At 38.7% G+C, this 13,622-nt stretch overlaps 2 protein-coding genes across 6 annotated transcripts; both read left to right on the forward strand.

Moving 5' to 3' along the window:
• Positions 1 to 328: 328 nt before the first annotated feature.
• On the forward strand, positions 329 to 8,506 carry tmco6 (transmembrane and coiled-coil domains 6). Its single transcript, XM_061726275.1, has 12 exons — positions 329 to 546; positions 2,059 to 2,165; positions 2,240 to 2,352; positions 2,443 to 2,626; positions 2,731 to 2,835; positions 3,823 to 3,914; positions 4,046 to 4,162; positions 4,294 to 4,408; positions 5,235 to 5,415; positions 7,768 to 7,862; positions 7,964 to 8,131; positions 8,218 to 8,506. Exons 1-12 carry the CDS (start codon positions 456 to 458, stop codon positions 8,341 to 8,343), a joined length of 1,494 nt encoding a protein of 497 aa, XP_061582259.1. The 5' UTR covers positions 329 to 455; the 3' UTR covers positions 8,344 to 8,506.
• A 2,818-nt stretch (positions 8,507 to 11,324) lies between these two features.
• LOC133447568 (membrane-spanning 4-domains subfamily A member 4D-like) lies at positions 11,325 to 13,478 on the forward strand. 5 transcript variants are annotated; one of them, XM_061726278.1, is made up of 7 exons: positions 11,325 to 11,404; positions 11,542 to 11,701; positions 11,792 to 11,902; positions 12,167 to 12,223; positions 12,349 to 12,486; positions 12,694 to 12,807; positions 13,303 to 13,478. In XM_061726278.1, the coding sequence occupies exons 2-7, from the start codon at positions 11,570 to 11,572 to the stop codon at positions 13,351 to 13,353; spliced, it is 603 nt and encodes a 200-aa protein (XP_061582262.1). In that variant the 5' UTR covers positions 11,325 to 11,404; positions 11,542 to 11,569; the 3' UTR covers positions 13,354 to 13,478. The 5 variants fall into 5 exon arrangements, 3 of the variants coding, with proteins under 3 accessions (XP_061582262.1, XP_061582263.1, XP_061582261.1); XM_061726279.1 differs by having other exon boundaries at positions 11,334 to 11,404; positions 11,545 to 11,701; XR_009782922.1 differs by lacking the exon at positions 11,325 to 11,404 and having other exon boundaries at positions 11,447 to 11,701; positions 12,313 to 12,486.
• Positions 13,479 to 13,622: the final 144 nt, after the last annotated feature.

Here is a 13,622-nt window from a genome sequence, read left to right on the forward strand (position 1 = left end):
AAAAGGGACAGTGATAAGTGTGAGAATTGTGGAGTAAAAGAAAACAGTGAACATATTCTAATCTATTGCAACAGATATGAAATAGAAAGAGAATGGCTACAGGAAAAAGTCAGTGTGAGTGGAATTTGAGGGGATCCTGGGAACAGAAGGAGAGGGGGTTGAAATCACCAGAAAGGCACTCATTCATCATTTCTTAAAAGACACTAGGCTGATAAATAGAATAAAAAAAAACAGGCTAAATGAAACGATGTTACACACTCTTGTCCAGTAGGTGGCGGTATGCACCTTAAAGTTGTTTGCGATCCGTCAATAAAACAGAAGAAGAAGAAGAAGGTGTTGCGGTTAATATAATACATCCATGGTTGCAGGTTTTACATTTTACAGTCTGATTTGTTATGATTAAAGAAACAGAGGTAGGAGTTGATTTGCTATGACAGTAAGTTACTGGCCAACAAATGTGGAGGTTAAACAAAGTCCCCCATAAAGCTGGTGGAGAGATCAGCCGTTTGGATGAGTTCAGAAAGAAGAGACGAGAACATGAGAGAGGTGAGTAACTCTTCAGTGTTTTTAACTCATTATTACCGCAACAACATAGCTGGCATCACCACTGTATGATGATAAACTACTAAACATATATTTATAATTGCATATTATGTTGAAAAGAGACTTCAGTATGTATAACTTCTTTTGTATTTGCTACTTTTAATATTTCACGTTACTCAATGACTTCCTCTTTATTATGGAGGTAAATTTGTGTCTTTTCAATAAAAAAATTTCACTTCAATCCAAAAAAGTGTTTGAATGCAAAAAAATATTTGAGACTCAAAATGCATTTGAACACTGTTTTTCTTTAATAGAAGTGAAGTTTTTTTAGTTTGAAGCAACTTTTTAGATTGAAGTAGTGTTTTTGTGTTTGGGCCATATAGGTAGGAAATTTGTGTCTTTATCATTTAATGAAAAAAGAAGTTGCTTCAAAAAGAAAAAAATATTTTCAATGAAAAAAAATCACTTCAATAAAAAAAAACTTTTTCAATCAAAGAAAAAAAGTGTTTGAATGCAAAAAAATATTTGAGACCCAAAACAACATTTTTGAAGGGATTTTAAATATTTTTTTCGATTGGAAGTGATTTTTTTTTAATTGAAAATATATTTTTTGATTGAAGCAATCTTTTTTTCTATTGAATAATTAAGACACAAATCTACCTCCATACTTCATTTGCCAGCAGCTCAATTTATTGAGTTTGAAAAGCCTTTAAATAGTTTTCCTACGAGGAAAAAAAAAGGGAAGTGACTGCCCACTCTTTAAAAGATAAAGTTTGTTTCATTCAACCAAAAAAGTGCTTGTTTTATGAAAAGGGGAGTTAATGGAGTTAAAGGAAGTTGTTGTGGCTTATAGGAAACAAATATTTAATCGCACACCAGCATTTAGCCTTTAAAAAAATATACATAATAAAAAGACTTCCGACGAGAAAATGTGTTCAGAAAGAAAACAATGAATGACATCACTTAAGCATGTGAATAAATTAAATAGCTTAGTAATGTTTTATACAAAGGGGGAGAAAATCACACGTATAATATGAAAAGGGTTTAAGGTATTGGGACTAAACAGTTTGTAGTCTTAAGAAACCCACATAACAGTGAGGTTAGGTAGGGTAAAAACACGCTTCAGTTTGCTAATAAAGACCAGATTCTGATGCTGCAGGAAAAGGTCCAAAGGTCATTTCAGAGGAATGGGGGCATCAGGGTAAAAATATCAGGAGAGGAAGTGATGCCTGCTGTAGACACCTGGGATGCTTCATTGCTACTCAAACTGATGCTCAGCAATGCTATAGGACAAAAAAATTAGGTCAGCTGAGTTGTTGCAAAAACCAAGTTTTTTCATCATTTTATTTTATTTTTCTTCCCTATTGTCACTGGCATATTCTAGGCCTTGAATTTGCTAAAATTGTGCAAAAAATATGTTTTAGATGTTTTTTAGATCTTAAGAATATTTCTTTAAGGATTTTGAAGATGTCGAGCAGGAAAAAAGCATCCTAACATCGGTTTCTGTCGCTTTAGCACTAAGGCAAGCCCGCAGAGACAAGCAACTTGTGAGCAAAAGACTCATTCTCAATGAGGATGAGGACCAGCCAGATGTCACCATGGATACGATCCCTGGAGAACAGGTGAGGGGGCAAATGTTTTTGTGGACTATTTTTGTGGGTGTTCATGTAAATTTTAATATTTCTAATTTCTGCAGGATGTGGTCAGTTTGTTGCACAAACTGAAGCATGACGTGACAGAGAAAGAGGCTCACCTGAGAGCCTTGGGTAAAGTTCTGCGAGACCCATCGGCACAGCTCACCTTCATCAAGTATGGAAATAGTCGTAGTTCATTAATAACTTGAAATGACATGTAACTTTGTTTCCCACAAGTCTTTTCTGTCTGAATCTTTTCTTAAAGGCAGGAGAACAGTGTGCATCTGCTGGTTGGTCTCCTCACTGGCTCTAATGCCCAGTGTCGTCTTCACGCTGTGAGGTGTCTTCATGAGCTGTCTCACTCCCCAAACACCAGCGTGGGTGCAGCCTGTCTTCCTGCCACCCCCTACCTGCTCACCTACCTCGCAGGCCAGTCCCCCAGGTTCACAGTGAGTGCTCACTCATACCTGTCAGCAGGCGTTCATTAACAATGATCTCTTACTAAGGTCATGGTTTTTGACTAAAAAAAGTGCGTATGTTCGTTTGTGCGCAGGAGCTGTGTCTCTACACACTAGGTAACATGTGCCCCGACTGTGAGGTGGTGAGAGACAAACTCCTGGCTCAGGGAATCATACCCGCCCTCGCCAGCTGTATTGAGGTGAGCTAAGAATCACCGGTGTCCAGCGCTGCAGCTTAACATGATGTGCAACATCCTCAAAGGTTTTTTGTTTGCCAGTTGTTTAAAGGTGACCTATTATGAAAAACACGTTTTCTCTTGCTTTAACATATATAAAGTGGTCTCCCCTCAGCCTGCCAACTCAGAGAATGAGGAAAGCAACCAAATTCTGCAGTGTCTGTACAGCCGCCCAGATGAGCCATCCAGTCTGATGTGGATCTACGAGCCGTTCAAATTCTGCTCCCTGTCGTTACGTAACCAAATTGCAAACCACGCCCACAACTAAACACCGTGTCCTAACTGCATGCGAGCGTCCCACTATCGCGTCGGACTGCGTGACATCGGACGCTCTCTGTCCATCTCCCTCCAGCAGCTGCCACTTTATTGAGGTTTTTGTAGTGAAATGAGGAGGAATCATAGAGATAACTTCTCATTTCAACTAACTGGATCAGCCGTTCCTCATCATGACTGGTTCCTACAGCGCTTTCAACCGGCTTTCAACGCGAGCGACAGGAAGAAAATAGAAGCAGGGCGTCCGACAAATGTTCAGCTCAAAACGGCGCGCCGCGTCGCTGCGGCCAGTTAGGACAGTCCAATAGAAAATAAAGCAATGGAATTGATTTTGTCGCTGACGCTCTCTCGCATCCTATGCAGTTATGACACGGTAACCGGCCGGAGCTTCCGCCATTTTTTTCAGCACAGAGCCTCATTATCAAACCCCCCCCGCCCATTCAGAATCCTGCATAGATAATGAGGTTAGAGAATGAGATGCTAAAGACATTCCTCAGAGGCTGAATTTCTAATTTATTTAGCAAAAACAACCAAAAGCTTGTTTTTAAGACATTCAAGGCCTGTTTAAAATAGGTATTAGATTCCATAATAGGTCCCCTTTAAGTAATTGTGGCACTAAATAAAAATACATTAAAACATTTAATTTCTGAATACCTCTGTTTTGGTTTGTCTGTTCAGAATCAGAGACATAACCTTGGCGTGGTGGAAGCAGTGTTCTTCACCCTCGGTCAGCTTCTCCAGACCAACGATGCAGCAGAGAAAGTAATCCCGTATGTATGCGCAGAGAATGTACCGGTCCATTTCTTTAGTCTCTTCTGACTAACCTGGTAACGCTTCTGAAATGCATTCTCCTAACTAAAGCTTGTTGTCAGGTGTGTATTACTTTTCTCTGTGCATGCAGGCTGGTCCTGGCCTCGAGTTTACCCTCACACCTATTATCAGTCCTGAGCCCTGACCCAGAGTTTGGTCTCGCCCCAGCCATTGAGAGTGCATGGTGTCTGCACTTGCTCATATGCAGGTGAGAATTGAAGGAAATCAACTGAGGTTGTTTGTTATATTTGCTCTTTTGCTTTTATTTGTTCATAATTATTTCCTGGTAAAAATGACACGTCATGTCATGGTAAGCTATTACTTGTGTGTCTTTACCAGCACTGAGGATCACAGAGAGCTGTTGGCTGGAGGGGCCCTGCTGCAGTGCAAGTCCCTGTTAGTGTCACTAGGTGGCAGCGTGGCTCAAGGGAACAGGGACCAAGGAATTGAGTTGGTATGAAAATGAATCCCTTTTCACTTTTTTATGCTAAGATGGGAATTCAGTTCTTGTACTTATATTAAATTGATATATATATATATACCGTATTTTCTGGACTATTAGCCGCACCTGCATACAAGCCGCATCCGCTCTATTTAAAAAAAAAAAAAAAGATATTTAGCCGCAGATATTCATGTTGTTAGATTAGATATTTACTACATGTACAGAAGGATTTTGAACTGTAAATGATGTACATGTTTGTACCTAAATAGATCTTTCCTAACAGTGTCTTTTAACACGGCAGCAACTTTGCTGATTAAAACAGGACAGAACCAAGAGAAAATAACCGGTATTTATGTATCTATTTATCTGTTTCAAATCTGCTTCTACTTCTATCTGCTAAAGAAGAAGTAGCGTATTCTTCTTTTTATTTATTTTGTCTTAGTTTTTATTCTAATTCCGGTTAGAGCGCCCCGAGCGGTGGAAGAAAAATCCACAGAATAGTAACCTTTGTATAAGCTGCACGGTTCAAAACCTATGAAAAAAGTAGCGGCTTATAGTCCAGAAAATACGGTATATATATATATATATATATATATATATATATATATATATATATATATATATATATATATATATATATATACATAATGATCAGAGTTTTAAAAATAAGGTTTGTTTTGTGTGCTTTGACAGTTCTAGGGATCTGTAACATCTTCAGTAAATGCTGAATTGAATTCAAAGTAATCATATTGCTATATTATTAATGTCAAATAAAATAAATAACTAGTTGTTGTTATTCTAACTGGCATGTTGACAAAATGTTACACGTTTTCTGTAGCTCGTCTCTCCTCTGCTGAGGTGTTTTGGAAACCTCTTGTGCTCCTGTCCAGTTGAAGATCTCAACACACCAGGGGGTGATGTTCCTCTGGTGGACGCCCTGTGTTCCCTTGTCCATGCCTTCCTGCACACGCGGCCGGCCTTGGCCAGAAAGGCAGCTTGGGTCCTCAACAACCTCACAGGTTTGACCTGCGCCCACCTGCCACTTTGTTAGGCATCCTGCTAGTAGCGGGTGAACCCCTGTTGGTCGTCAGAACTGTCTTTAGTCTTTGTGGCATCGATTCAACATGGTGTTCAAAACATTCCCCACAGATTTTGGTGCGTATTGTCATGATGGCCTCTTACTCTTGATGCAGGTATGTGAGGTGTACATCCATGATCTCCCATTGCACCACATCTTAAAGGTGCTCTGAGATCTGGTGACCGTGGAGCCCGCTGGAGTGCAGGAAAGTCATCATGTCACTAATTCAGTTTGAGATGATTTGAGCTCTACGACATGGTACATTATCCTGCTGGACGTAGCCATCAGAATATGGATACACTGTGGTCACAAAGTGATGGACTAGGCTGTGGTGTATAAACAGTGTTCACATAAAGAGGCCCAGCGTGTGCCAAGGAAAAATACCCCCCATACAATTACCGGTAGGTCTAATTCCTACCCTCCCATCTGAATGTTGCAGCTAAACTTGAGACTCATCAGAACGAGCAACATTTTTTCAATCTTCTGTTGTCCCATTTTGGTGAGCCACTGTGAATTGCAGCCCGGGTGTCCTGTTCATAGCAGACAGCAGTGGCCGGTGTCGTCTGCTGCTGCTGTAGGTTTGACATGTAATACATTCAGAGGTGTGTTCTGCATACCTCGATTCATATCTGACATTATCAAGACTTTTTTTTTTTCCCAGACAACTGCAACTTATTTGATATTTCCTCTTTTTCTGACCATTCTCTGTAAACCACTGTTTGCATAAAAATCCCTGTAGATCAGCAGTTACTCAGCCAGCCCGTCTGGCATCAAAACCGTGCAACGTTCAAAATCATTTAATCCCCCATCCTTCCCCTTTCACATGTTGTGTTTGAACTTCATGAAGCCATCTTGACCATGTCTTTGGACACACAAGCCGTTGAAAGTGTATGTGTTTGAGCAAGCTCGGATCCCACATGCTCATGCACTAACTTGCTTGTTATATTGCATTACGTGAGCTAAATTTGACGTGGACACAGACTGAGTTTGAGGATGTAACAGATCCACATTCTAGTTTTGATTCCCTTAAAAGTCACAAGTCACGGTAAAGTGCACAGAAGCTCAGTAACTGCTTCTTAAGAAGAGTTCACGTTGCTAGATGGATGAACATCAAGGTGGGTTCTCATGAAATGCTTCTTCGAGGGCCAAAGGTCACATGCATCCGACAGAGATTTCTGGAGGGGACTTTTGCACACTGAAACTACTGCCTGAATGTTTTTTGCAAGATTATGCGATGTGGAAAAACCTATGTTGGCCGAGTTATTGCACAGAGTTTGTTTTGCTATTTTGATCAATGAGTCTCAATGCTAGGGGTGGGTATTGGGAAGGACCTCACGATACGATACGCATCACGATACTTGAGCCACGATACGATACACATTGCGATATCCCGATTATTATATTCTACATAGTTCACCGAAAAATTTAAAAATGCATTACACATCTTAAAATCCAACTTGTAAATATGTACATCAGATGATAGTGATGGATCTTAAAATCCGAGTTGCACGTTCATCAGATTATAGTGACAATTCATGGGACAAACTGAGTCAAAACAATGTTTTATTATAACTATACAAGCTAAAGTTACAACTTATTTGTATATGTTTTTCATATTATTTACATCATATGAAATTAACATTAAATTTAGTATGAGGTTGCTTTAATTATGTGGCAAATAATAAACACAAGAAAGATGGGTACTAAAACCAAAGACAGGTACAGTGATCAGTCAGTATAGATATAAATCCATAAATAAATAAACCTCTGTCCATTATTTTTCATTTTTTAAGGACAGGCAATTGTGTTATATAAAAAATAAATTATAAAATGAAATAAAACGTGAAATAAAACCTGAGCTCAGTGCAGGGCCCTCCCAGGGTTGGTAGAGAGTGGCAATGCCCAGGACTGTCACTTAGGTAGGAGCACTGGGTGATATAATGGGAAAAAGATCGGGGATACATTTTTTTTTTTTTTTTTTTTAATTAAAAAATAAAAAAAATAAAAAATCGATATTCAAATTTTTAATATCGATATTGAATCGGCTGGAAAAGTATTGCGATATATTGCCATATCGATATTTTTGCCCACCCCTACTCAATGCCACCAATTGGTAAGCCACAGAACCCCTTTTTGCTTCTCAACATCTTGTGATTTATATTTTAGGTGTCAAAGTCAGGAAAAGATTGTGCACTTTGGATATCTCTTTAAAGCACACCTTCACAATAATTTTTAAACTCCAACTTGAGTATGATTTCATGTGAGCGCTTGTTTCCACCTGTCTCTGCTGCAGCTCATTCAGCTGAATTCTGCTCTGCTCTCCTGACCTCTAACCTGGTCCTGGGGCTGATCCAGCTCCTACCTTTTTCTCAAGGCATTAATACGATGGTTAGTGCGATCTAAAGTCAGACTTTGATATTTTGTAAAAAAATATTCGAATTTCACCTCTTCAGTGTTAAATTCGCTTCTCACTGAGCTTTCTCACTTAGATCATCAGGATTCTGGCAAACATTGCCCACAAGAAACAGGAGTTCTGCGTGGAGTTGGCTGAGCTCGGGCTGCTGCCGGCCCTCTCCGCCACACTCAGAATGGCCGACCAAGAAATGGTGACGCTGAGCCTGGACATCCTGTACATGATGGTTGTTAGGAGGCCACAGGTAAGAAGACGCTCTGCGTTATTTGTAACATATTTACATGAGTTTGGAAATTAAAGGTTGTTCTTTTTTCTTTTTTTTTTCCTCAGGTAGCAGAAGAGTTTGTGAAGCAAGGCGGCTTTGCCATTTTAGAAGCTATTCAATATAACAGTGAAGGTGAGATGAGACGAAGAGCAACTTACCTCCTGGAGCGACATTTAGGGATTTACCAGTAATGTGCAACAGAAACAATGTATAGTTTTGTTTGTTTGTATGTCTTTTAAATCTGTGGCATTTTAGGATGGTCAGTGGTGAGGATGTAGGAAAAGCTGTTTACATCCAGTCATGTATACTTTTTAAAATCTGTACTTCTGCATATGAAATTAGATTTTTTTTAAATAAATACCTAATATAAGTAACTTAGTTCAAGTATATACTTAAAATAGATAGTTGAAGTAAGATATATGTAATACAATATCATTGTTTGACTTCATGATGGCAGATTTTAGAAGAATAATATCTACATATCAAGAATCTGTTTCCGTAAAACCTTTCAATAAATGAATAAATTATGAAATGTATAGTTGCTTTGAGTGGGAAGTTCTTAAAATATTAATTGGATTTTTATTTCTTTGTTTTTATTTGATTACATATTCTTGTTCATAAACTACTACACTACGGCTTGTCAGTTGGTTAAAATAAGATAGTTAAAATAATTTTTATAACAGTTAGATGCATTGAAAGCTCCAGGGATACAAATGCAAATACTACTATAGAAATTTGTATTGTTGACATCAAACATCTTTCAAAAATGTTATATATACATATAAAGAGTCAGCTTGATAGTTGTACTGCTAAATAAAATTACTTGATTAAAAAGAAAAAAACTAAAACCAGCATAAAGTTTATGCAAACTTGAAAAAAGACAAAGGTTTCCTGTTGTTTGGTAACTATGCGGAGCATGGACCAGAGAAAGCAAAGAAGAGGAGTTCAGAAAGAAAATCACAGGAAAGTATGTTAAAGGCTATAAGGCCGTCTCACAGCAGCTTGATGTTCCTCTAAGTAGAGTTGGACATTTTATTTAGACATTTTGGGGTCCATAGGGCTAGAGCCAACCTCCATGGATGTGGTGGCAAAAGGAATAATGAGGACAAAGTGGAGAAACGGACAGTATGAATGATAACCTTAGAGCCAAGAGCATCTTCCAAATTCCAGATTCAAGGTGAACTCCAAGGTCGAGATACATCAGTGTCACATTACACCATCCATCACCATTTGAGTCAAAGTGAGAGACTGTACTTTCTGAGAATTCTCAGAAACCATCATCCAAATCAACAACTGCTGGTGTCCTTTTATCGCTGCTCCATAGAAAGCATCCTCACATTTTGCATATGTGTGTGGTTCTCTGGCTGCTCAGTGGCAAATAAGAAGGCACTCCAGAGGGTCGTCACCACGGCCCAAAAACTAATCGGCTGCACTCTCCCCTCCCTGGAGGAGCTGTACAACACCAGGTGTCTCAGGAAAGCCAGGAAAATCATCAAGGACCCATCTCAACCCGGACACTCACTCTCTGAACTGTTGCCATCAGGCAGACGTTTCAGGACACTGAAATCACACACAAACAGACTCAAGAACAGTTTCTATGCCAGAGCCATAACTACACTCAATATTGCTGAATACTCAAACTGACCTTTTCCATGTGCAATACTGACCGAACCGTGCAATACCTGCCAAATGTGAATACTATACAGTATGTTGTTTTCCTGTTTGTGTCCTTTTAGAGATTATTTATTTTTACAGAACTTGTTTTAATATATATATTTTTTAAACCATGCTCCTTAAAGAAGATTGCATCCAATTCCGTTGTACCTGTACAAATGACAATAAAGACTTTTTATTCTATTCTATTCTAAAGTGGACGACCAATGAGGACTGCTTTGCTGCATCTGCTACATGGTGTACAGCAGTGTCCCCCAACCTGGGGTCCGGGCCCCCCCTGGGGGGGCGCGAAACTTTGTCTGCTTTGAGGATATGCAGTTGTACAAATTATATTTGCGCATGTTAAATAAATAAAAAATCATAACACACCTAATGGAATACTGTAATCCAAGTCTGTATAAACCCACATAGTATTTTAAAATGACCAAAATATATTTCTAAGTGATTTAGCAGGATAAAAATTTAATAAATTAGTATTATATCATCATTCAACATTTAATCATACTACTACTCCGACAGGTTGTTAAAGGAAAAATGTTAAAAAAAATTTGCTCTCATATTAAAAGAGACATTTTTCAGTAATTATTTTATGTCCTTGCAAATGTGTATTTTATACATTGGTGACACAAAATGAAGGTGACAAAGACAAAGTCATATGTATACAGATTAAACCAAAGAGAAATGTATCACAAAAACATAATGTTAATTTTTTTCAATTAAAGTTTTTTAACGACAGAGTCTGCAACTGTCAGCAAGTGGGACCAGACGCTCAAAGCTCAAAGGCCAGACGCTCACCTGACCAAAGAGCAAGAGAGTCGGCTTCCGGTTCACTGGCTGAAGAGCAAGGGAGCCCACACCACCATGGTGGACGCACTGTGGCGTTTGCGTGACTTGATGCTGCGAGACTCTCTGAATATGTGTCAAGCCTACAACCTGTGACCTGTTGGACAGAACCACTCACCTCAGTAACTGCTCCTATCCTCAAGCTGTGGAGTAAAACAAATAATAGACCATGGAAGCAATCTTTTATAGTGAACACCATTTTCTATTTATTAGCTTGCATAATCGGCTTGATAGATATTAATTAGTGCATTTTTAATTTTTTTACAGCATTTTATTAAGTAATGTTGTAATTCTTTTTGGCTAATTGATACAACTGAAATAAAACAAAATGCATTGTTTAGACTGTGTTTTTGTGCGTCTTATCAGTCCTGATCTGAATCCCACTGAATACCTCTGGACAGAGTTGAAACCATGGGTTGAAACATGCAGTCTGGAGAAGAAGACCTTCAAACCAGCCTGAACCGTGGGCTCATGAGGGCCGGGCCAAGTGTAGTTAGCTCTTGAAGAGTCCTTTTTTTCCCTTCTTCTTCTTCTTTTTGTGCTGACCTGTGACACAACAGCGTGGAGGTCTCACTTGCTGACTATCAGCAGCATTTCTGAGCAGATGCCTCCACTGCAGCTCCTCCCCAAAATAAAAAAAGAGAGAGAAGTTTCAAATTTCTATGCTTCCTGTTTTCACAACACAAGAGTCACTTCTCGTAATATTCCCCTCTGCTTCCCTCCATGAAGACCTCGGTGAGTTTGTCTGTTGTCCTTCTGTTCTGCATCTTAATCATCTGCCTTTTGAACTGTTGAGAGTCAAAATCACGTCTTTGCAGCTAAGAGGAAAATATGCATCTGCCTTGATGAATTCTTGTTCTCTCCGCCCACAGTAGAACATAGTTGCGCAATACACTGGGAATGGAGGACACTGGAATAATAACTGTAGATGGAAGAGCTGGAAAAGATGGGAATCAGGAGGCAGACAACACAGTCCTGTTGTCTGGAAAACCTCTGCACCGCTTTGTCCAAAAGGAGCCCAGAAATCTTGGGGTGACACATATAGTTGCATTTCACTGTCATAAACTGTTCATGCCTATATTTGGAGAGAGATTCAGCCTTCCCTCCTCTGGCTTTCCACAGATTGTCATTCTGATGTTTGGCTGTGCAGAGCTGTTGATGGGATTTCAACTATCTGCTGATAATGTATACACCTCTAATAGGATCTACATCCCCTTCTGGCAGGGAGCTCTGGTATGTATCACTTCAGCCTTGCAGGAACTACTAACTACTAAATGTTCTACTGTATAGGCTTAAGACAGCTGTCCTTTCAAAATAAGTGACTTCAAATAAATTAAATCCAACTTGTCTGCAATGCAAATCATCTTTGATTTCATCTGCTGCCATGATTCCAATAAACGGGACAGGACAAATGCTCAAAACTGAATAAAGTCACATACAGTTATAGAATACACTTTGTATGAATAATCAAAAGTATTTATTTTTTTGACTTTCCAGTTTCTTGTGTGTGGAGTCCTGTCGATCTACACAGAGTTACATCCATCCAAGAAGATGGTAGGTAAACAGAGTTTTTATGAATCAGTTTTTATAAATAATTAAATGTAAATAACTAGCCTGTACTCTTTCTTGAACATCCTTCTCAGTAACCTACATAAACATGCTGATCGGATCTTTCACAGGTGACAATATGTCTGTCCATGTACGTGGTGTCCATTTTGGGAATCATAGTCTCTCTTGGATACAGGATACACTGCTTTGTCAGGATTCCCTACTATTATTACATGTATAGTGGTGATTTTGGGGAATCTTATCAATTGGTAAGTTATTACTTCCATTGTGTGTGTGTGTGTGTGTGTGTGTGTGTGTGTGTGTGTGTGTGTGTGTGTGTGTGTGTGTGTGTGTGTGTGTGTGTGTGTGTGTGTGTGTGTGTGTGTGTGTGTGTGTGTGTGTGTGTGTGTTGATTAAATGAGCACTTTCCACATTTTCAACTCGTATAAGAACCTTTGAATTTTTCTTTATTATAGGAACAGGTCATATCTGTTGAAGGCATATTGTTCACATCGTCTCTGTGCGTGTCAGGGCTTCTCATCTTTTTGAGTGTCATTGCACGTTTTGCACTAAAATCCACACACACCCAGGTACGGTGATATTATTTTATTATTGATATTACTATTGTTGTCATCTTTTACGGCCCTTTTTCACTACAATTCATAATTTATAATTTAATGTTGAATGTGGACAACTTTAGGGGTAAAAATGCACTCAAACACAAAATATTTCAGAAAGCATGACAGAAGCCCTGTGATGACACACATCCAGGGACATGTCCAACATAATACACAAACACATTTAATACAAAACGACGTGACACTCGCATAAAGTAGAAAAGAATGTTAAATAAGAGAAAATTGCTTTCTGTATTATTGTGTCTTTGTTATTGTTATAAACTGCAACACCCTTATTTTTAATGCAATAATATGAAAATTAATGGATTCTTTTAGTAAAAGAGATAAAAAAAAATCGAATTAACCTTATACCCAGCGCATTAGATTACCGTAACCTCCATGAATTTTTTTGAGAATTGTGCCACTAATAATTGTATTTCCCTTTTACTCTCTTTCTGTGTCCATCAGCTTATTGTTCATCACATTTCATCACCACAGAGTGACACAACGCCAAACTAAGACGGACCTTCCCAAGTATTATTCTGCTAATCTCTCATTCAGACTCCTGACTGTTTCTTGTAAATATAATAGAAACCACTGTGTTGTTGATTGCATCATGTTTCAAATAAAAACCTAAGCGTGAACACATCTGATGTTATATCTCTTTGTCTTGATGTAAACGCACACATTTTTCTTTCTATCATCTGATGGGACCTGTTTATTGTACCTGGACTACTTTCAGTAGATTTTAGATTGAAATACTTGTAATGAAACTTGGAGGAGTGAGC

Source organism: Cololabis saira, chromosome 7 (genome assembly GCF_033807715.1).
Source record: "Cololabis saira isolate AMF1-May2022 chromosome 7, fColSai1.1, whole genome shotgun sequence".
Classification (NCBI taxonomy): Eukaryota; Metazoa; Chordata; class Actinopteri; order Beloniformes; family Belonidae; genus Cololabis; species Cololabis saira.